General features: G+C 38.7%; 1 protein-coding gene across 1 annotated transcript in view; it reads right to left on the bottom strand.

Moving 5' to 3' along the window:
• Positions 1–24,767, bottom strand: part of LOC124722893 (rho GTPase-activating protein 100F) — an 800,721-nt gene that overhangs the window by 191,215 nt on the left and 584,739 nt on the right. The window contains exons 9-11 of the mRNA XM_047248035.1: positions 22,280–22,563; positions 15,726–15,904; positions 1,814–2,039 (exon numbers count right to left, since the gene is read on the bottom strand). Of these exons, the coding sequence (XP_047103991.1) occupies positions 1,814–2,039; positions 15,726–15,904; positions 22,280–22,563 (689 nt within the window). The remainder of the gene's footprint in view (positions 1–1,813; positions 2,040–15,725; positions 15,905–22,279; positions 22,564–24,767) is intronic.

Here is a 24,767-nt window from a genome sequence, read left to right as displayed (position 1 = left end):
CTCCTTTTTTTGGAGCAATAGAAGCAGGAGGTAAGATAAAAATTTTGTTCAGTGTAAGGATACAGTTCGATGTAAGCAAATTGTTACTGTTCTAATATGATCTTGAAAATACTCATTTAGCAATGTGAAAAGCCTCATTTCTTTTGTGTAATGTAGTTTAATTTGACACACCACAATATAATATACTTGTCAAAATATCCTTTCAAAAATAATTTTTCCTTTTGCAGTGAAGTAAGCACGGATTTCAAAATTCCTGGCAGATTAAAATTGCGCACCGGACCGGCTCATGAGTCATGCTTAGATAGCTCAGTTGGCAGAGCACTTGCCCTCAAAAGACAAAGGTCCCAGGTCTGAGGCCAGCTCTGGCACATATTTTTAATCTGCCAGGAAGTTTCAGATTAATTTGTGTCTACAGATCAGTTGCCTTTCCATGAACTGCACTCAGTGGTAATAAATGCCCTTCTACAGAGCACCATACTTCAGCTGCAATGCAGTTTTATTCATTGTTGTCCACGTCCACACTTATTTAGGCTTGACAACATGGAGATGTTTGCTCCCTCACTTCCACTATATTTGAGCAAACCTTCTCCATGCTTTCCTATCAGTCTCTCTCTCGCTCTCTCTCTCTCTCTCTCACTCAGCCACTCGTTCTCTGTCAAAAGGGCTTTCCAACATGTTATGAACAGACAATAATTTTACCTCTGTTTTTATACAATATTGATAATCACTCTACAACTGACAATTATAATATGCTCCGAAACCAGCGTTATGGCACATAATTTAAAGATATTTATTATTATCAATGACCTGAGTTTCAAATCACTCTTTAAAAAGTGTAAAAACTCTTCATGTTTTGTCACAAATATTTTAGAACAGCATTGTAACTTTCTATTAGTAGTAGTAGTAGTAGTAGTAGTAGTTTTACTCATCCGCAGATCTCTTTTTACAAGGATATAGGACATGTCAAAGTATTTACAAGGTTAGATCAATTTAAAATAAGCTAATTTGTATACATATATATTTACAGACTTCTAGTTAGACATAATCATTAGATTTACTCCTGGTATCCAAAACTTTTTTTTACAAATAACTTATTAAAAGAATGTAATACCACACCGTTCACTCATATCTCACTATCAGTCACTGCACACACTACACACACATTGTTTCATAACACTTCACTCACTACACACCACAAAGTTTATCTGTTAAATTTCTGTGATTACAGATTGTTGTTCTGGAAGGCAGGTTTAGCTCTCATGTTGTTCTACTGTTATTATTTATTTATTTATTTTTTATTTAAGAGGTCTATAAGAGTTTAGCAAATTTTTATAGCTTGATCAGTTTATAATTGTGATACTTTCTGAACTACTTTTTTAAAGAATTGCATGAGAGTTTCAGCTGTAATTTAAATATCAAAAATCTTTGTCCTAATACAAGGCTTACTCTGGACATTGGAACCTGGAATATACTGTTCTGCTGAACTGAACATGTGAGGTCATTCCCTATTAAGTGTAAATCACTATTTTTACATAGATGTCAATGTTTGTTCAACTTTCTTCTCCTGCAAAGTTTTACATGTCTGTTACAAGAAATGTTTCACACCATTCTGCTTAATGGAGCTGTAAAACATTTGTACAAAACTGCAAAAAGCTGATTTGAATTATACTTAACTTGACTAGTAATCTCGGTTTGATGAAGATTATATTTTGTGTTCTTCAGTTTATTACACAGTAACAAAAATTAAAAGCAGTGATATTTGAAGTGACAAATCAAATACATTTTCATAATTTCAGAAGCTATATTACATTACCTGCAGGATTTATATCCAGCAGATGAGAGCGAGGATCTTGAGTTCTTGTTGGAGAGGGATTTGGGATATGTCGTGATTCCAGATCCAACAAATGACGCATGCGTCGCATGGAACTGGCACGGCCCGTGGACGTACTGAGACCTGTCCCACTACCTGAACGTGATGAGTACTGATGTCTATCCAATGTGCTTGTCACATGAGGTCGATATGAGTAGTAAGGTTGTTCCTTGGGAAAAAGAAATATCTCATAAAGTATGGTTTTCACATTTGTTTAGCAAAATAGCTCTATTTCAGAATTAAAGAATCAAGACAAAGAGTTGCATAGCTCCTGTTTCTTGTATTTTGTTTTCAGAACGATTTTCTGCAAATGTATGCTGCTCTTGGCACATTAGTGTATTCCTAGAATAATGAACAGAATTGCCAAAGATCATTTATTAAGATATTCAAAGTAATGTGGTCTCTATAATCTACTATTTTTATGTTGGATATTTTTGTTGCTTTACATCTAATAACTTAATTTTGAAATTTAACATATTTTATTATAATCCAAGGCTAACAGAGAAATAAGTCATTTGTCTAGCAAAATGAATTTTACTGGCTCCCTAGTAGAAATTTGGTACATCTACATTCAAATTCGTTATTTTGCTCTTCAAAACATAAATTTTATGATATGTGTACAAAATAGAACAGTTTTAGATACACTGTACTGCAATAACATATCAGACATAGAGATAAAGTTAAGATTCACTTAAAATTCTGCACAATGGGTTTCTACATATGATAATAAAAATGACTCCAAACTTCTAGAGATTTATGGCTTCCTTAAAACACTTATGACAAATAATAATACAATCTCTTCAAAATTCTTAATAAATTCCATGGATATTTTTTCCCAGTCCTTGTACTCTGAGTTGTTATTCAGTCTAGCATAGTGTTAATATGGCTAAAATTTTTTCCTTCATACGAATTACTACTTAATAAAAAGTGAAAATTAACTAATAACAGCTTGTTAGTGAAGGTGATATCTAATGTCCTGATTTCTATTTCAAAATCTTTCCTTCTTAAATATATTTATTTTAATCCTTTGTGTTATCTACTTTTTCAGTCTACAATGAAACATACAAAAGTAATTTCATATAGCATACTGACTACAGAATGTGTTTGTAAAGTTGTGCTTTTATGTTATTGTCAAACATTTTAGCTGACTCAAACATTTTTATTTTTTGCACAAGCAGGACCCCACAGCTCAATGACAAGTTCAGTGAACACTGATGATTAAAATTTTTTACAGAAAAATAAAAGTCTTGTTTAGTTTATCTTTTTGTAATTTTTAAACTATTGTTTACAAATTTCCATGCTGTGTACCACATCATATATTTTGAATATTTTGGAAGCTTGCTGTCACAGAAATACATTTCAAAAGAAATAAACTCTTATGATTAACAGTTGTGTACTAGACAAATTATGGACATTGTATGATATTTCGGCTGTTGTATATATTTGATTTCAGTGCATCTTTTTACGATTTGTGATATTTTTCACTTTTATTGCCTTTTGTGGTAACAAATCTTAAGTCTGATCTATTTGTTAACAATATATTCACAATGCTAACATTTTTGTGCCAATAAAGTTCACTTTGTGCCAGTAGCTGATTCTATTGTGCATCTTCCTTTATGCAGTGCACATTTCTAAGTATGGTGTTGTTCTCTTTCAATTTGTTTCACTCTTATTGTAGGCTTATATTTTATTCTACTCTTACTGCTATGTGAGTATTTATTTAGTAGCAAATAAATGTATTAAAAATCAGTAGCAAATGTTGTTTCCTGGTGAGGGTCAAAGGAAGAAAGACAAAGTTTTAACCTCACTTTAATGGCAAGATTGTTAGAGGTTGACGGTGGGGTTTGAGTCAGTTGCTCTTGTTACACAGTTAAGATAATGAGGTCATGATTTTGTGTTGCGTGTGTGTGTGTGTGTGTGTGTGTGTGTGTGTGTGTGTGTGTGTGTGTGTGTTTTTATGTGGGTGGGTGGATGCATGCAAAATGATGACACACCAATAAGGTACATGTACTACAAATGCCCTACAACCAGAGCTACTGCAATGATTGTCTGAACTGGCAATACCTCTTACTCAATGTAATACACATCTCCTGTTGAAAAGCTTGCAACACACACTACTAGGCTAAAGAGAAAGCAGAGGGGCAAGGATCTAATAATTATCAGCAATTTGCAAATGCAGCAAATACAAACACTACTTATGGAAATAGTGGTAATAAGTGGTGAGGACTACATTATGGTCACAGCATGTATGCCTGGGGTTCTCATTCAGAATGACGAAAGGACCATAACGACAGCCCATGACGACAAATCACATTGTATGAGAGATGGTTTATTTCATATAATCGAGGAGAGTTTGAATCAAGCTAGCATACAAATTGTATAAATAAATACTACAAACACTAAACGGACTGCAACTGAAAAACCTAGTTCACTGGTATGTTTGTCCCCAAATCATGCGGTTATACATGAAAAAGACTGTACCAAACTGCAAAATTAGGTTCTCACAACTGGTTAAACATGACATTCTCTGTGAAACTGTTCTGACAGTCTATACCCGAAAATTAACTGGACCAGATTGTTAAAAATACTACTCATAATCTAAATTGATGTGATTAATTGGGAATAAACAGACGTGATCACAATCAGGGCATTCACATACTGAGTGGGATTAGTTAATTTAATGTGGCTGCACCATGATACAAAGAGCTACAAAAATAAGAAGTAAGAGTAAATTTTTAGTGCAGTGGATGGCACAGGTAAATTATCAGAAATTATATAGAAATATTTAACTTAGAAAAGTAATCAGTAACAGTACTTCAGCTCAAGTTTAAGTAAATAATTAAGCTAAGAACCCAAAGATATGTACAAAGGAGAATAGTTAAATAAGGGAGAAACAGCACCCTCTCTTGGTATTAAAATACTGCCAAGAAGGTTCTCAAGAAATGAAAACTGTTGTACAGTACTTAAAAATTTTGGAATAAGAAATGGGAAGATGTTAATCAGAATATGCTTCTCTATGAGATGAACAGCACCTACAGCTGTCAGACTTACTGCAGCAAAATAGGATCATTCAGCAACACAAGGATTAGTATCTGCAAACTTGTTGTTAAAACACTGCTCTGTACAAGGTGGCCCAGGCTCTGAACATGAGTAATTTTTATTATTTAAATTTTACAAAAAGTCTGCCTATTCTGTCCATAGCCTTTCAGATGATGTGACAACAATCAAACAGTTCACACTGGAATAGGCTGAATCTTTGGTATTCGCACCTGCCAATAATGCAGTGGCAATGGAGGATGCAGAACCAGCAATATTGGCAGCTAGCAAACTGGGTACGATGGTTGTTGACAGGGGGCACCCACGCTGTATGTACTGGAGAGAGCCCCTGGTTTCTGAGGAGCCAAGTTAGGCAGCTGTCAACTCAAGTCAGTTATGTGTTTACTAGCTTAGCATCTTGACATGTGGATATTCAGTCTCTTAGATGTTTGCAAGTGTTTACCGAAATCTCTACTGTTTGATCTTGATTATGTGGGTGGCTGATGTTCTGGCTTGTGTTCTTGTCTTGATTTGGCTTTTGCTCTTCAGACATTATAATGCCCACTGCTGATAACTTGTCATGGATAGAACAGTACAGATTTGTCATCAGCAAAGCTCGCTTGCCAATCAAATCATGTTGCAAGATCACCTGACTTGTGAGACTGAGGTCTTTTAGACCCTTGACCAAAGAACATCTCCTTCCTCTGTTCCAAGCTGCTGCCTAGAACAAATGCTAAATGGCTTAGTTCTTTCATTTTTTAGTTTTTACCTTCTCCTCCAAGATGAGTCTGAGGCTACTGGAGTTTTCTTGCCCACTGGCAATCCTCACCATGTAATCCCCATGAGCAAATAAACCTATACAGATTCTTTTTCTGAACATGAGTACTGTATATTAAGTACAAGTCCACACCACTTTCCAATCCTGACCACATCTCAGAGAGGATGTGAAAAGTGGCATCAAAATTGGGATGCTGCATTCACCCTGTTTTTGGCTTTGAGATGCTGCATACAAATTATTGAGCAATGAGCAGATGCATGAAACCATCGTGCAGTGCCATCAATTTATGTGCTGCTGCAGATGCAAGAGGCCAACCGACCTCACCCGTCATCTCTGCCACTTTCACACAAGGTGATGTCTTGGATATGGAGACCTAGCACCACCCAATGTCAGGCACCAATGTCATCTTGCTGTATAATGCTGCAAAGCCATTTGTCAATCAACAAATGTAAGTCACGAACTTCGCTTTTAGGGATAAGATGCCGCTGTGTCCAATATTGCCTGAGCTGTAACCATGAGCTGCCACCGAAGACTTTTGTGTTTATGTGTGTGGCTTAAAACGATGCCTCTGGCTAGGTAACAGGAACAGCTGGAGAAGAATCCTCACAGGTAAACAAGGCTTGAGTAACTCTGGATGAAGAATGATGAACTGCAAAGGTGCCTTAATGAGACATTAGTAAATGCGACACTGCAAAGCAGCACTGTGCCTGTAGCTAGCCTTGCTTCCCCATTTCTGGGGTTCCCACAGCAAGTTCTACCCCAGCCCATAATTAGTGTTGCAATGTGTTTACTGATTCCTACCTTCAGAGATGAACAAGGCAAAAATTTCCACATTTTCATACAAAGGGAAATAGCTGTAGGGAAACTGTTTGCATGAAGTGATGAAGTGTTGGTAGGAGTCACTCACCTTTTGTTGCAAGGAGAGGCATGCATTTATGTTAATACCATGGAAGGACTCAGAAATACCAAGGCATTTGAATCCTTGTACAATATGGAGATAAGCATAGCATTAGCTACTGTAGGGACCAACTTTCCACCCTATGCCAAAATTCCAGAAAGGATTTAGAGCACTTTGCTGACAGAACAAGAGCTGTGTCATGTCACACATATGTACTATGGGAAAGTAATGAAAAGAATGAAACATTTATCAGAGAAGAAGAAGCTCACTGTGTTGATGTATTTGTTCGTGGGACTGATCCACAATTAGGTGCTAAGGTAAAGTCTGCTTTTCTGAGTAGACTAAGGGAGGCTATATGACTCGCATTTCTGCACAAGAGGTCTCGACAGTTCATCCAATCTTCCAAAAGGGTAGATGGGCATTCATTGCCTATGATTGCTGTACTCATTGCAAATGCCCAGGTTCCAAGGCTCCTAAGTTTTTGGCTCCGGCATGTGCCTATTGTAGAAAGACCAGACATGAGAGAGAGACTCGTTGGTCTCTACAGCACCACTCAGCTAACCAAATGGGTTACAAAGGTGCTCAAAGGAATATGAATGTGGGAAATGCATACAGGAGCAGTTCTGCCACTATCCATCATTCCTCATCCAAAAAGTGAATCGAGGGGATTCATTCAGCTGGCAAACGTAACTTTGCAAGGTAAAAATCAATGATAGGCAAGCTACATTTATGATTCATACAGGCACACAAGTCTTTTTTTTTGTTCATTAAATCTACTCACAGTCAAGAATTAAAACTACCACATTGCAGACTAAGAGGATTGGGAAAAAAGAGTAATTTACCCAATAGATTCACAATATGTGGAACTGGAAATAGATGGAAAGAAGTACCAGTCTATATTCAATATAGTTTGGAAGAATGGCCACAATTTTTATGCCATTTTAGGCCATAATTTCCTGTGTCATTTTCAAGGCATAGTTAACTTCCAAACAGAAGAAGTCCAATTTGAGGGAAATGTCCACAATTTTGGCATTATTTTTTCCTGCTATAAGGACACAAGGGAGTCCAGAATGAAGGACCGCATTCCAACAACACACTAAACCAAATACTACAGTGTTGAAAAAAAAAAAAAAAAAAAAAAAAAAAAAAGAAGTGGAGAAAATATTGGGCGGTAAAGGGAAAATTGTTTGGACAGAGCTAAATAAAGTTTTGTTAAGAGGATATATTTTCTTAGTGGATGCATTAACAAGAAATGAAGTTTTAGACAGTAAACAGAAACATTGAAGTGCAGTTTATCTTGAATGAACACAACAGAAGAATGTGTTTTTTTACCAGTGAGTATAAATAATTTTGGAAACAGAGATATAAAAATTCCCCGGTGTACTACACTCGCCATTGTACATGAAGTAAATATTGACGAGATAAGAACATTCCAAGAAAACGAACAGCCTGAAAGAACAGTTTGCATAAATTCTATCTCAGTTACATTCCCTATGAAAGCAGAAATTGAAAAGAAACTTGAACATTCATGTAAGACATTTTGGTATGTGTTGTGCCCCGTTCTAGCTGAATTTCCAAGTTTGTTTGAAGAAATGAAACAACTTCTGGCAACTTCTTTAACGTGCAATGAGATTCTTACAGGTGATGCTAGGCCTATAGTCCAGAAACCTTATCATTTACTATATCACTTGTAGCCCATAGTAGTGAAAAATATTTCAGATTCTCTAGAAGCAGGAGTAATTGAACCTCCTTTCAGCCCTTGGTCTTTACCTATAGCAGTTGTCCCAAAGAGAACCAGTAAAGACGAAAAGGCTTATCAAGTTTGTGTAGATATGTGAGTCAATAATGTCACAAAACTGGACACCTATCCCCTTCTATAGGCTGATGATACTTTTGATCACCTTGACAAATGCAAATTCTTCACCACCTTATTAGATATGCACTCTGGCTACCATCAAACTCCTGTATCTCCAAAATATCAGGAAAAGACAGATCTTGTTGTGCCATCCAGGCATTAAAAATACCTAAGGATGCCCTTTGGCCTCCAAAATGCTCCTGCTACGTTTCAACACTTTGCTGATTTACTTTTCCAAGATTTAAAGCTGACCATATGTCTCATATACCTGAATGACAGAACTATCTTTTTAAGTACTGTAAGAGAACATGCAGAATGACTGAGAAATGTGCTAACTCATGTTAGTGATGCTAATCTAAGTTTGAAATTAGTAAAGTGCAGTTTTGTCCCATCACAAGTGCACTATTTAGGCCATATAAATGTGGAAGATTGTGTACACACCAGTTCTGTGGTTAACAGAGGCAGTGAATGATTTTCCAGTGTCAAGGAACATTAAATAATTGCTACTGTTTCTTGAATTAACAACTTACTATCATCATTTTGTAGAGAACTATCCAGCCACAACAAAACCGCTCACAAAATTGCTAAAGAAGGGAGCTCCTTTTGTTTGGACAGCAGAGTTGCTCATTAATACTGAGAGAAATTCTTATAAGTTTACCTGTCTTCACATACCTGGATTTTGCTCTACCTTTTAATGTGGCATGTGATGCTGGCAATGTAGCTGTTGTCTTCATTTTGAGTCACATACAAGATGGTGGGGAAACACCAACTGGTTACACATCACATCAGTTGTATCAAGCTGAGTAAAACTATAGCACTAACAAAAAGGAACTTCTGGAATTTGTTTTTGGTACCCATTACTTTTGGTGTTACCTATGTTGATGACAGTTCATAATAATTACAGATCATGCAGCTTTACAATGACTTTCGAGTTTAAAAGATCCCAGCAGTTGACTTAACATATGGGCCTTAAAACTTGATGAATATGACTAAATAGTCAAACACAAGCCAGGCAAGCTAAACCAGAAGGCAGATGCCTTGAATAGGGAAATTAAGATCTTGCAAGTGGATGATATGCTTACAGAGGAATTAAGAATGTCACAAGAACCTGATGCTGATTCTAAGAAATGGGCCATCTCACCAGATTTTGTACACAAGACGACGTTTTATATAAGAAAATATGTGTTGGAAAACAGATAGTAGTGCCAATGCCGATCTGTAAGTGAATATTGCAACAATGCCATGATAGCATACAAGCAGGTCATAATGGGAAAAGCACTACGCAAGCACACATCGCGGGCTTTTATTGGTGGCCACAGTGAAAGAAAGATGTTGAAAAATAATGCGTTCAAACTTGTCTCCTGTGTGCTAAGAGAGGGCAAGGGTGAAGACCAAATAAACCTTTCAAATGCCACAATCACAGACCTACTTCCTATGCTAGTCATGTCCTTCCTGGAAACTGTTTGGGTATGCTTTTGCTAGGCATGCACTTAACCAGCCATCCAGCCCACAGCCAGCCTGTCATTCTACCATTTCCAAAACAAAGTCATTCTGTGACCTCCGACACCAGCCATATCTGTGAGCAGTCTAATCAGCAGCACCATCATTTGCAGTCAGGATGGACTTTGTCAGCAGCATGCTCTCGAGCCACCTCGCCATCGCTCCAAGTAGTCCTTCCTTGCCACTGACCACAGTCTTGTGAGTCCAGTATGTTACACTCTACGAGCCACTACACCATCACCACACAGCTGCCACTCACATGCCAACCATGGCCTCACTGGATGGATGTTGCCATTGTTCACCTCAGACCCCTGCATTGTGGGGCTTGTCAGTTACAAATACTCTGAGGCAATCTTACTTCAGTGATTAAACTTTAACTCTGGCTGAACCTTCTTACTAGTGGATACTGTGTAACCTTATTTCTTGCTGTCCAGAAGTGACTCTTTATTTTGTTCTTGTCATCAAGGAGTCACCCTTTAATTTTATATTACTCATGTTCCATGTTTGTTGACTTAATAAATTGTTTGTTCATCATTACCAGTGACACATCAGTAAGTGTCCTCCCCTTGTGGTCAAAGACATAAAAGGGGGAAACTGTTCTGTAGTCAAAAGAATGCTAGGATCTCACTAGACCTAGTAGGAGATTATGTAATGATATGACATATCATCATGAAACCATGCATAACTAAGAAATTTACATGCACCTCAGATGGAACACTTCAGATATTGCATTTTGTGTCACGTCTCAGTGCTGAATTACAGCTCCCAGACTGGAAAATTGTACTTCATTTTTATTGCTTAAACAAGTATAAAGGTAGCAAAATACCATCTCCTGTAGTGGATTCATCAAAGCTCAGAAAGAACCATTCAGCACAAAAGCCAATGTGCACTAATATTGTTACACAGTAACTGATGAGTTCACATTGCTATTATTTTCATTCCGCCTCTCTATATGATTTATAGGCTAAAGACTGAGAACAAATTTTATCTTAAGTCTTAGGTGGGAGGCAGAGTTAGTATTTTATATGCAAATCTGTTTTTTAACCATGTTCATGATTCCGTTTTGTTTTTGCCTCAATCAGATCCTGATAACTAGTATATTTTGCTTAAGTGTTGCATTTGTGTCATTCTTGAAAAGTTACCTATATGCCTTATAGCTTCTTTTAAATATGAGTTCAATATTGCTATTGCCTGTGCAGTACCTCTTCTCCATTGGATTGATACTGCAGACAATAGCCTATCCTCTATGGACATCTGAACTTTGTCAAACAATACCATCCACACAGTTGATGCCTGTGTGCCACTGTGTGTTCTAACAGGGCTCCACATGACTTGCAGACCCCTGTGCTACTAATACATCATTACTTTTACATTTGTATGTTACATGGTCTACATTATCCCAGCCTCTTTTATTCATTCCTCTATATTTTATTATCTGCCTCTACTATTGAATAGTTTTTTCATATGTTGGCATTATACACTATGTTGAGACATACTTGCTACATAGTTTTCACCGTTGTCTGGTATGGCAAGGTCATGTTCAAAGTTTATAGAATATGAAAACTTACATTACAAAGATGCAGATCACAACCCATCATCTTGGAGAAGGCTGCAATGTCGTTTCGAAGGAATCTGCAGAAATAAGATCCCACTCTACTATGAAGCAAAACACCTATTGTTCTACCACCACGGAACAAGTGCAATCCAGCATTGCACCACATGCCTGGTCTGCAAGTAGACATTGGCAGTGAAATTCAGCAGATTTTGTGGAATCCATTTTTTCTTGGAACATACTGAAGATAGTTTATCTAACATGTAACATATTCAACTGATCCCTGACTGATAGTCAAATTAATGCAGCCTTTGTTCCATGGCATTAGAATCAGCTAGTTAAACACAGTCCCATACTCCATTCTGGTTTCACCCATGTGTTCCACCTAGAATTTCACTCCCCACACATAGCAAGTAATGCTCCATAATAACAGACTACTATTCAAAGCATTCCATTGCTATATCCTGGGACCTGAATTTTGGCCCACCACACAGCTGAAAGAAACTCTGAACATCATTACTGAACCACTCCTGTTATGCATTCCAGAATACAACTTCTCTCTCTGTTTAAATCCTACTTTTTTAGCTCTTCCAGATACTACACACTGGACTCACATATGGGAGGACGACGGTTCACTCCCGCGTCCTGCCATCCTGATTTAAGTTTTCCATGCTTTCCCTAAATCGCTTCAGGCAAATGTCAGGATGGTTCCTTCAAAAGGACATGGCTGAATTCCTTCCCCATCCTTCCCTAATCCGATGAGGAGACTGATGACCTCGCAGTTTGGTCTCTTTCCCCAAATCCTTGGAGTAACTGATGGCACAAAAACACCAACAAATTTCACTAGATGGTGCTGCCATTCCTATTGCAGCGTTTTGCCATATTTTACTCAATATAACTGTTCTTGCAGTGACTCCTGCCCTGCTTGCTATTCCAATACTGAGTGTGACTATAGACTGATGTTTCACATGAGAAGTGTCCCGTTTTGCAGTTGTCATTTTACAATTTTGTTAATCAAACCTATTTAATTTTATACATCATCCTGTTTGATATTCAGAAAGATTTAATCAAGTATTTGACTTGATGCCTTCCATGTATCAATACATTTTCAGTTACTTAGTGGACATAAATGGTGATGACAATGAACTCAAAATAAATTTGACTTACAATGCTTCCATCCTCCCTGATCGCAGTTAAAACAAACTGTTGCATTTCAAAATTATGTTCTGTGACTTCAATCTGCCTTATCATTAGGTTGTCACTGAATTGGTGCCACCCTGGTGGTTACCTGTTCACTATAAGGATGTTGAACACTGTGTGTTCAAGTTATTCTAAACGAAACCAACTGCAGCCTGATGAGGAGGTCTTTCAACATCAAGCAGACTCTGTTTTAATACAGATCACATTGTGTCCATTACCTCTTCTAATAATACTAGAAACCTATCATTCATTTGCTTTCTTAATTGTGAAAATGATCGACCTTAAACATGTACTGATTATTTTTACTTTATATCCTAATCCTTCTCGTACGAGTGTTTCAGTTGCTTGTACACCTCAATGCTGTTTCTGAAACCAGCTTTGGCTACTTCTGTAACACCACTGCCACCACAGTCCTGCATTGACAACTGTAGTCACCACATATAACAATTATACTCACCTTCCAAGATTTGAATTGTTAAATGAAATTAAAATATTGCATTTTAAATACAAACCAAATATTGTTATCCCCTAGATTTATGGCCCCATTTAGACTGTTATGTTCACCCATGGTGAACTCTTTCAGGAAGAGGGGACGCAATGTACCAGGTGCCCCCAGGCCCCAAACGTAAGAAATTTTAATTTTGCAAAGAATCTGCCTATTTCATCCAGCGCTTTTCAGTGATGCTAGAACATTCAAATGGTTCATGGTGGAATAAGTCAAACTGCTGTTAGCAAAGGAGCTTGTCAATCAAATAATGTCACAAGATCACCTGATTTGTGAGGCTGAGAACTCTCAGAGCCGTAACAGAAAAACATCTCTCTCTTCTGTTCAAAGCCACCGCCTAGGGCAGACACTAAATGGCTTAGCTCCTTCACCTTTGAATTTTCCTTTCTCCTTTGATTTGGCTGGGGCTACTGGAGTTATCTTCTCTCTTTCCCCTGGTAATCCTTGCCATGTAAAGACCATGAGCAAATAAATCTATACAGTTTCTTTTTATAAACCTGAGTACCCTATATTAATTACAAGCACACATCACTTTCCAATCCTGACTACTCCTCCAAAGAGCTGTACAGCTCAAAATTGTCAACAGTAAAATGGAAGCAGAGCTTTTTTTCAGATAGTCCTTTAGTAAGTAATGCAGACAGCATTCATTTCTTGTACAAATGCAAAGATGAGTGGTATGGACCTTAGTACCTGTGATTTGCATGGATTGAAAGATAGTACAAAAGAAGGCAATAGGAATGACTCGTAAAAGTACTGCTTTATTTCACTCTCTTGTACCTTAATGGAAGAAAAGGAAGGAGACCTTAAGTTCAATAAGTTTCATTGGTGATTTAGTTAAAGCAGATGCTATAGTGGAGATCCAGAACATTTTGAGGTAGAATGCAATTGCCACGTCATACAAAATTTCCAGCCTTTTCCATCACAACTGGTGTACATTCTAGAAACAACACCCAAATAAAATGTAACTTATTTGTTTTACAGGTGCTCTCTTGTGGATTCATGAAAGCAATCATGTAGATTCCACTTTTTCTACTTCAAAATAATTTATGACTTGCTAACAGACTGTTGGTTATCACAGAGAATGTATTTTCTCAGGATATTTATGTATCTTAATATGATATTAGAAAGTCCTGCCTAGACTGCAAGTACTGTAGAAAGTAACCATTCTCTGGATATTTGAGGCATTGAGCAGTTGATAGCTACGTTAACAAGATTGAAATTATCACAAAGTTTTTGAACAATGACTTGCCTCGTAAGTCAGGGGTTGTATCAGGTAGAATGGGTGAGGAACAAGGAAGAGAGGGTGTGAAAGGAAGGCTGGAGGGAAGTGGGGGTACTGCCAAGGGAGCAGAATATGAATGTGGCATCAGTGAATCCACCCTGTCACAGACAGAGAAGTTGGAAGTGGTGCATAACATAGTGGAGGAAAGCACTAGGAGAGGTCTGTGTGTATAAACCACAGATGGAACTGTGTGGGTGTAGTTTCATGGAGTGAAGTGAGAGACTTGGTAACAGTAGAGGTAGTGGATGTGAGACAGGGGGAGAGGAGATGAGATCAACAGGAGGAATGCAATGTTGAGTCCTGCCATAATGGATCCACCCACAAAAGTCTAAAATAACTTCCAGCACCAAATCAGATCCTACACTCATCCCTATATTACTGTCCTGGAGGGACAGTGGTCTTCTCAAAGCATTAATTTTGATACTGTGGAAAACTGGTGAAAAATACCAGTCATATTCTACATATGGAATTGCAAGCAACAGGCAATATACACTGTTATGCACACAATGGGTCTGATTACGAAGTGAATTATGTTATTAATAACCTGACGTTGTGTAAATGACTTTTTCATGGTGGGGAGGGAGGAAATGATCCAGACAGAAGTGATAAGAGTGTGGTGATTGCAAACAAATGTAGATAAATACAATGGAGGATAAATGCCAAGATGAGGTATTCTCCACCCAGACTTGTCTGATTTGTATTTTAAACTTCGCACTGCACTTTTCTCTTGGTCCATTCCATTCCAACTTTTTTTTTCTACTTTAATGCCTTTGCCTTATAGCCTTCTTTTTCCTCTTTGCTTAAAAGCTATTGATTCTCTTATTTCAACCACTCCATAGTCTGTGAATGTATCTTCCTCTATCTCACATGTATGTAGGGTAGAACTAAGGAAGAGTTATAAGCCATCTTTCTGCAATATGTTTCATCTTTAATTAAGTAATGTCCTTCGATTTAACATCCTACCACTAACAACCTCACTTTAGTTAAGCCAAAGATCAGTTTCATGACAAATCTGTAGATAAAAACACAACAGCAGAGCACATAGAGCATCTTAGATGTTAATACTATTTTATCTGATTTGGAACAGAAGTGGCATTTTGATAGAAGTTGATGACTTGCTATTCTTTTTGGGACTTTCTTTTCTTCTTACACACTTTCGTGAAAAGTGGATAACAGACTCAGAACAGAATGTAAATTCTTTTCCTACTAAGTATCCGGCAATGTAATGTTCAGCGTTCTTTCTTCTCACCTGTCTTGTTCTATCTAACAAATTTTCTGCACTATATGTGAACCTTTGTGCTCGCTGTGCTTGTAGAACATCTCTGCTTGCCCTGAGACGTTCATAAATTGCACTTGTAGATGGTGTGCGTTGCAACCAAGCTCGATATTCATCAGCTGTGAACACACTTGGTGAGGATGGAATACGCCCTGAAATAAATTTTACAGTTTGAGTTATCTGGAGGAGACACCATAAGCATTCCTTTAAAATTAGATCAACAATGAAAATTTATTAACAAAGTTGAATATCTTGCTAAAAACTTTCTAAAGCCAAGATCACATAAAAATTTCTTTATTCACAAGCAACCAGTATTGATAGACATTTCTGTCATTTTCAGGTCTGTAACATAGTGCATGTACATGGAATATATCTCATATCATGAGTTATGACATAATATTGGAGACACAGAAGTTTCAGTTTGGCCCTACAAAAAACAGATATTGAACAGTACATTTCCATATCTTCAAAATTTTTGTTATAAAATGCATTCATTTTGAATTGGACCTTAAGCCAAATTGTCGTGTAAATAAAATGTAGCACATTATATAAATGTGTCATAAATAAAACATTTAAAAGCAAAAAGCAACTTGTGACATGGGCCATGTCCATATTTGTAGCACTTAACAGATGATTGTTATGGCACAAAAAACACAGTAATGTCAAAAGTCATAATATGAGATATATTCCATGTATAAGCACTATGTTACAGGCCTGAAGATAACAACAAAGTCTGTCAAAACAGGATGTTTGTAAATAAAGAAATTTTTATGTGATCTTGGCTTACAAAGTTTTTACCATGTAAGACAGATTGCTTCTTCTGATTTCTCAAAATGAGAAAATTCAGTCAAGTTAATAACACTGCAATTGTCTAATTTTGTTTAAGAATATATATTCATGTATTAAACACACCATGAACAAATTAATTTTCCAAACATCAAAGCAAAATACTTTATGTAAGAATGTTGAAGATGGAAACAGTTATTTGAATGTTTATATAATTTTGTGACTGGATTCATTTTCTATAAAATTTGTTTATGCTGTAGCCTATGTCAAATTGTAAAATGAGGAACTAATGCTTAACCACTATTGAAAATGGCTGTCATCAGAATTTTTACATATAATGTTGGTCCTTTATTTTGTAGTATGGTGTGAGCTACAAAGCAGAAGAATTTTATGAAAACTTTGGTATTTCTAGACAGACCCCACACAATTTGTAGCAAGGAGAGGAAATAGTATAATGAATAAACCTATTAATATGGAACCAAGGATATTTCATTTGTCCCTTAGACTGCACTGCTAGTCTGTATTAACTGCAATTGCGGGCTATGGTTTCAGTGTTTGGTTGCATGCTGCTGCAGTGAGAAAAGTCCAGTGAGGACTTCTACTATGATGCTGTGGAGCCTGCAGCACTGTATCTACGATGTCCCAGCCTTATTGATTGGTGTATGTCCCCTGGACCTACATGCAAGAAAAAAGGTTGCCACCTATTTGCTGAAAAATAAACAATATGAAAAATACATGAAATTCTTGGGGAACTGGCAAAATTCCATTGGTAACGAAGAATTTAATATTTGAAGAGTGGCAACAGAGTTGGAATTCAACAGACACAGGAAGGAAAATATTTGAATTTCTTCCTGATGTGAACAAAAGGCTTCAGATAACACATTTTGAACCAACTAGGGAACTGGTCCACTACCTTTCCAGACATGAGCTATATCCTACACATTGTGTCATTGAGATACTGAAGTGCACATCTCACAATTGGCACTATCACCAAAACTGCTATGAGGAACAACTCTAATTAACAGGTGTGGTACTGTTGCAAGGGCAACAGATTCAACAGCTGGTGCAGTGTGTCACTCAACTTACACAAATATTTGCAATGGCAGCTGCATTTCAACAAACCACAACCACATCCAATATCCAAGAATTTCATGGCCAGCAAGATGATTGGGCTGAATACCATGCTCAACTTGAAGTACTTCTCTGCCTGTGGCATAACAAGTATGAGTCATGAAGCTCATTACCTTTCTAATGTTGGTGCTGAAATGTTTAGGTAGTCTGTCAAATTGTTTCTGGACTTTCAACAGGAGGACACTAAGTACGAATTGTTACTGAAGAAGTTAGTTGAGCTCTTCCATACTCAAATGCACTTAACAGTTGCCAGATACAAGCTTTCTAGGTTTAGGAAGCAACTGGAGAAGACAATTAACAGTGAGTCACAGAACCAAGAGGTCTTACCACACACTGCAAATTTAAGTGTTTGTGTGGACTATCCTATAATGACATCATGCTTTATGACACAATTACTTATGCACTCATCTGCACTGCTATTTTGAGGGCTACTGAATCCTCCTTTAGAAATTGTGCCCTCTATTATTGGATCTCATACTAGTCTAGATGTCACAAATGTAAATATTTTAGGCTCTGTCCACTTCTGTAGTTTAAAGTGCACAACACACTCATTTCTCTATGAAGTCAGAGGTTGAGATGTAGGCAAAGCCCTGTGTTAGAAACAGTCAATGATGCTGTGCGTGTGTCACTTTGCAGTCTAATACAAAGAAGTTGCGCCCCCAGTGTTACACAGCACATGCCTATGAATGGGGCTCATGCAGGGAGGTGAAATGTTTTTCCTCTGGTAAGTACTGCCATATTCAAATAATCTGGATTTTGATTCAGTTGAGGATTTGTGCTTCCAGATTGATTCATAGGGTCTTCACATCCATCACAGTTTTCCTGTAGTCTATCATCATACTGTACAGGAATCTGCTTCAGACCCAGATCTTTGAGTGGTCTTGCAACATGTTTACAATGGCCTCATAGCTTAAAGAAGTCCAACACCCCTGGGCATGCCATTACTTTGTGCATCAACATGCGATTTCTGCACAGTGGGGTGTCCTTCTTCTTCATACTGAGAATGGCCATGTACGGGGCACTGTCGCTCAGTCCTTCCAGTGGGAAGTGTTGAAGCTATTGCATCAAGGTCATCGGGGAGTGGTATGCACCAAGCAGCTAGCTGGGCGCCATTGTATGTGGCTGGGCACGGATACCCAAACTGAACAGACGGCTTAAAATTGCACTACCTGTGCAGAACCCAAGTCCATTCCACTGCAATGGTTTTGCCACACCCAAAGGGACCCTGGCAGTGCTTACTTGCGGATTCCACAGGAACCCACTGGAATACACCATGGTTGCTGCTGATAGATGTTTATAACAAGTTTCTCTTTATAGTCCCAATGCACTTCACCACTATTGTCTGTACAGTGTCAGCCCCAACCTCAATTTTTTTGATTTGAAGATCTGTTAGACATCATCATTTCTGACAATGACCCGCAATTCATGTTGGCTAATTTCAACAATTTTTCAATGACAATGGCATCCAGCATATCACAAAGGCACCATTTCATTCACGTTTTGTATGCACATTCAAGACACAAATAGAGAAGCTGCATTCATTCTATACACAGGATCAAGGCCCAAGGGGACCTTTGCCTATCTACATCTCTTTTCCACATGACACATGACAGTAAGTCAGTGGCCCAAACTCTTACATGGCTGAAATCTTCATACTCTTCTGCATATCTTTGTGGCCAATGCAGAAGCCATACTTTCTGCCAGTCCCTACATGACTTCAGCCTCATAACAGTGCCTTTTTCAGAGTATTTGGCAAGGGTAGGCATTGGGAGCAGGGTGCCATGAAAGAAGTTTTAGGCAGATCTTTATAAATCATTCAACATCTGATAGAGCTGCACCAGCAACATCAGAAACAGTTGCAGTGTTTCTGGATTCATGCCCTGCTACAGCCTTTTGGTTCACAAACACGGCATGTGGCAGGGATCCATAGCAGTAATCACCATCTCTGCCTTTCTACCCACCTCAGTCATCACTTCTGGTTGAGACACCAATGGATTCTGGTTGAAATACCAATGGTGATCGACATGAAACAGGTGGCTATAGTGTCACCACCGATCCTGCAGCTTGTGCCAATGTCCATGAAGGTGCCGTCTCCAGGCATCCACCAGACCAACACAGAAGATTTTGCAACTATCATTGACATCCCATCCACAACTTTGGGGTCCCTGGATGCAGAGGTGCACCCTGTGGTTGGCATGGTGTTCCTGGCCACTCTAAAAGAGTACACTGCATATGGACAGGGGTCTAGCATCGGCAACAATTACAGACCTGGTCCCATCTCAGACATCTGCATTCAGATCTTCCCCCTGTCATCATTCCAGGAACCAGCAGCACATGATGGCAGAGCAAAGGTTTGGGAGAGGGGAGGAATGTGGTATCAAAGAGATCCAAGTGCACACTCATAGTTGGCACCACCAGCGAGACCACTACGAGGAAAGTTACTACCAGGCAGAGTGATCAACCATGATGCAACCTCCAGCTACACCTTCAACAAAGTTCAGTGCATTGCCACTGCCAGTGAGTATTTACATTCATGTGGAGAGCTGAGTTGCCAATCTGTGTTCAGCTGTGAGTCAGATTATTGCAACGCCTGCTCAGTGTGCTACAGAGTTAACAACAAGCTTCAGTGATTCAGTAGAATCTGTCTATTCCACACAGAAGGACTCTTCACATTATTGACAGTGTCAGTGACATTGACACTACATCCTTTGTACTGAGATTTGATGTTAAGCTCACTCATGTTTGCACCATTTTTCAAGTTTAGTGCCTTAATGAATAAAACATACTGCTGCGCCATGAATAAGTACAGGCACAGATTTGGGGAATTCTTGTAATCTCATGCAGCTATGGCTGGAAGGTAATAGTTAAGGCACAGCAGCACAGGGCACTGACATGCTGTGAAGAACACATACACTGCAGTTACAACAGCACCTAATGACCTGTGTGTAGGGGTTGAAGTGGGCTGAGGGAAGCTGACATTGTAATCATCAAAGAGCACTCCACTTGTTCCCTCCAGAGGAACTACATTAGAGGCATAGGGAAAAGATGTATAAATAAGTGAGCCTGGAGCCTCAAAGCAGCAGTCATGTTGCCATTTTGTCCACATCTAGAACTGGAGAGAATGATGATAGTTTAAGTCACTGGTCAACCATGATGACCTTCTGGTGATGGATACTGGCAGCCAACTGGCCTGCTGAAGCTACCTACAACATCTGCTGCATGGACACATCATGCTGTGGCTGAGAATGTCACACCTTGCAGCTGTACCAGCATGAGGAGTGAGAGGGATGCTAGTCTCTGCTCTTTGGGTGGCATTGTCTGGTTGACTGCAAGCTGCCACCCACAGGCGAGGGGCTTAAGCACAAACTCACGGCCTCCTGGGTGTGGAGATGTCTATGGGCACTGAACGAACTGACCTGGGTGAAGAGCTGGAGCTGCTTAGGCTCAGTACAATGATGGGTATCAGCTGCTTCCATTCAGCACTCTGCATGGGATCCACGAATCGGGCTTGAGGGAGCAGTCAGCCGTGTTCTGGGCTACAGGCACAGTTAGCACATGTGGCAGTCACTTAGCTATGGTGCTAGTAGAATCACTACATCCGCAAGGCTAGGCAACTGGATGCCAAAGGCACAGATTCTGGCATTCACTTTGCCACTAACCCACACACACTGCATGGTGCCATCGCTGAGTTCAGTGCAAGGCCAGCTATCTACCTTTGATGTAACAAATTCAATGAAACACTTGCCTGTGTTTCTCTGCATGCTTCTGCATGAGTCATCCCTCTCTCCCAAACCATATACCTCTCAGTTGTTGTGACATATTATGACCCCTGAGCTTGGGTGATTGTAACAATTTGATGTCAGGAAGTGGTCATCTCACTTTCCAACACAATATGTTTCACTGGAAAGTGTCACCCACATGCAACACTATGTTTTGGTGAGAGAGTTGGTTTTGGTGAATGGTGAGTGAGGCAGTGGTATTTGATGTAGGTACCAGCTCAGCACAATGTGGTGGCATGAGTCTAAGTTTTATTTATATTATTTTTTATGTCTGCTCTCATGCTTTTGTTTAGAGGTCATAGTGGATGGGATAATTTAGTGCCAGTGGGGTGTCCATTTTGCAGTTTGTCTGGGCATGAGTTCAGGTTACATAAGATGACCTGTAGAACAGCACTGTGGGCTACTACCTACTATTTTCACTCAGAACTATCATGAACATTATAGGAGAAAGCTCATTACAAAGAGCCAGTCAGCATGCCATCACATGGTACTGAAAAAAGTATATGTTATTGTAAGAGGCTCTTTCTTTAATGCACTGTTATGCACCAGTGAAACTTGTATATGTACCTAGAATTACACTGTAACACAGTTTACATTTTTTGCCTGTGTTATCACTTTCACATTTTGTATCAATATCATGTATAATATTTTGAATCACCTCTTATTTCAAGATGCAACCAAGAAGTACTTGAGTGATTTACTTTTCTCTCTAGTCAGTACATGTGTGTCATACTTCAGTTCAATTGTCTCAAAAGGGAAATTGTACAAACAAACTTTTTAAAATTGCATGAAACAAATAAAGACTGTATGTAAAAGAAACAGGAAAAATACCTCTCTCTTTCCTGGTAACCGGTAGTTCTGGTGCAGAGACTGCACCATCACTGTCTTCCTGGTCAATCAGTCCTGTGCTGGAAGGAGCCACCCTGGAGTCCCTTTCAAAGTGTACCACATGATGCCTTGCCTGCTGGGCAGTGTGATGACTTCTCCCTCTATGGTCTCTTGGCAGTGAGTTTGATCTCAAAGCAGCTGAGACTGCACCTCCTACTACAGCTGTTCCAGTGTGCGCTCGAGATAATGTTGGTGTTCTTGATGTAGTAGGAGTGCTTAATCCCTGCCTATTAACAGTGTGAACATATACTGTCAATTTACACTTACTAGTTTTGAGAAAAAAGCACAATAAGGTCCAATGTGATTAACTTGATAAAAGAGTAGAAACTAAAGGACAATAAACCCTTCCCTGGTGTTGACCTATTTGCACATGTAAACTTGTTAAATTGATAACATGTTAATACACATCTACACTACCTGACAAAAAAAGTGAAGCACCCAGAAAACATAGTAAGATGTCAATGCAGTTTCGTACACATACACATCATTGGCAGATATGTAAATGATTAGAGTTGCAATTCTCTATGACAGGTAGAATGGCCACTAGAGTGCATTAGTGCTCTTTGTGTTTGATGTTGTTTACCAGCCCTTATAAGGTATATAAATGGCATGACCAGCATCAGATGTTGTGTGATCACTTTGAAGGACATAGAGGGGCAGGTACTCAGATAAGACAGTGTTATCAGTACCTAACAAATGTTTATAGGGTCCTCAGTATGGGTCTGTATTTGGCTGACTAGCTGAATCATAAAATATCCACTTTCTGAGACATTCAGATGTGACAGTAGTCTGATGATGGATTGAATGGGAAGATGAGGGAGACATACTCGTCATCAATGTCCCTGTTGACCACAGCTGACCATCAAAAGGAAGGATCACTGTACTGGGCACCAAGCACATCATAAACTCTTCACATTGGTTCCTGCCATCTGATAAGAAGTAATAGATTCCCTGCAACATTCTAAGTCACACGACACAATTGATTGGAGACTAGCCACAGACAGACCAGGGAATCACCATTCGATCAGTAGGCTGCCATTAACAGCACAACAATAACAGTTGTAACTAGAGTGGTGCCATGACTGGGAAGCAAGGACTGCTGAAGTATGATGTTGTAGTGTGTTCAGCAATGCATCACAATTCTGCACCACCATGGTTGATCATTGTTGGCAGGCACAGCAATGGCCTGGTGGTAGATCCCAGTCTTTCAATGTTTTAATGAGGCACAACACTATTACTCCTGGCGTCATAGTGTGAGACACCATTGGGTATGACTTCGTGTCATGGTTGCTGGCTCTTGTGGGAATGCTGACAACACATCCTGTGTCCTCATGTGTTACTTCTTATGCAACAGTATCATGTTGCCATTTTTCAACAGGACACTGCTCATCAACACATGGAAAATGTCTCTATGAATTGTCTGCACGATGTTGAGGTACTCACGTTGACCAACAAGATCCCCATATCAGTCCCTAACAGTACATTTGTTGAAGTGGCTTGTATGTCAACTCTATCCCATTGCCACTATCCAGGATATGAAGGACTATTTACAACAGTTGTGAGTCAGCTTGCCTCAGGATTCAGATTCACATTCTTTATTACCCATTGACCCCATGTAGCATAATGGGCTTTACACTGATATACAATAGCAATCATTATATTAGTTACTGTTCATATTGCACAGACAAATAATTTATCCTATATTAAACTGTAGAACAGAATTTTAATCATAATCCTAAAACTCAATGTCTACACTGTTAGTATCTAAGAATTCTCTTAAACTGTAGAACAGATTGTTTATTAACCATTTATACAACCTACTTTTAACATTATTGAAAGGTGTATTGATTGCAGAATGTGGCAATTTATTAAAAAATTTCAAACAATTCACTTTGTGAGAGGTGCCTGTTTTAGTCAACCTATGCCTAGGAACGCCGCTAATCATCTTATTTCTAGTGTCATGACAGTGTATGTTCTCTCTGGTGTCAAACTCTGCTATGTTTTTTTTTTGGATATATCAATAATGCACAGATATAAAGATTTATCACAGTCATTATTTTGGTCATGGTGAATAAAGGGTGGCAGTGTTCTCTTGGACCAATTTTACATATTATTCTTAGCCTTTTTTAAAATCAGTTACACATCACTTATGTGATGTGAGTGACTCCATAACAACAGCCCACAGGATATGTGAGGTTGAAAAATTCCAAAGTAAGCTATCCTAAGATATTCATTTCTCACTAGATCAGATAATTTCCACGTGAGACAGGAAACCCTTGACATTTTTCTGCAGACATGATTAATATGGGGTTACCAGTTTACTTTGGAATCAATGTTTTCCAAGCAGTTTTACATATTTTTCTTGTATGACTTTAGCAAGTCCCAGCAGCAGGTGCTGAGTTTTCTCTCTACTACACATAAATAATCAGAT

This window comes from Schistocerca piceifrons, chromosome X (genome assembly GCF_021461385.2).
Source record: "Schistocerca piceifrons isolate TAMUIC-IGC-003096 chromosome X, iqSchPice1.1, whole genome shotgun sequence".
Lineage (NCBI taxonomy): Eukaryota > Metazoa > Arthropoda > Insecta > Orthoptera > Acrididae > Schistocerca > Schistocerca piceifrons.
The sequence above is the reverse complement of the archived record's forward strand: the minus strand, read 5'-3'. Positions and strand labels throughout refer to the sequence as shown.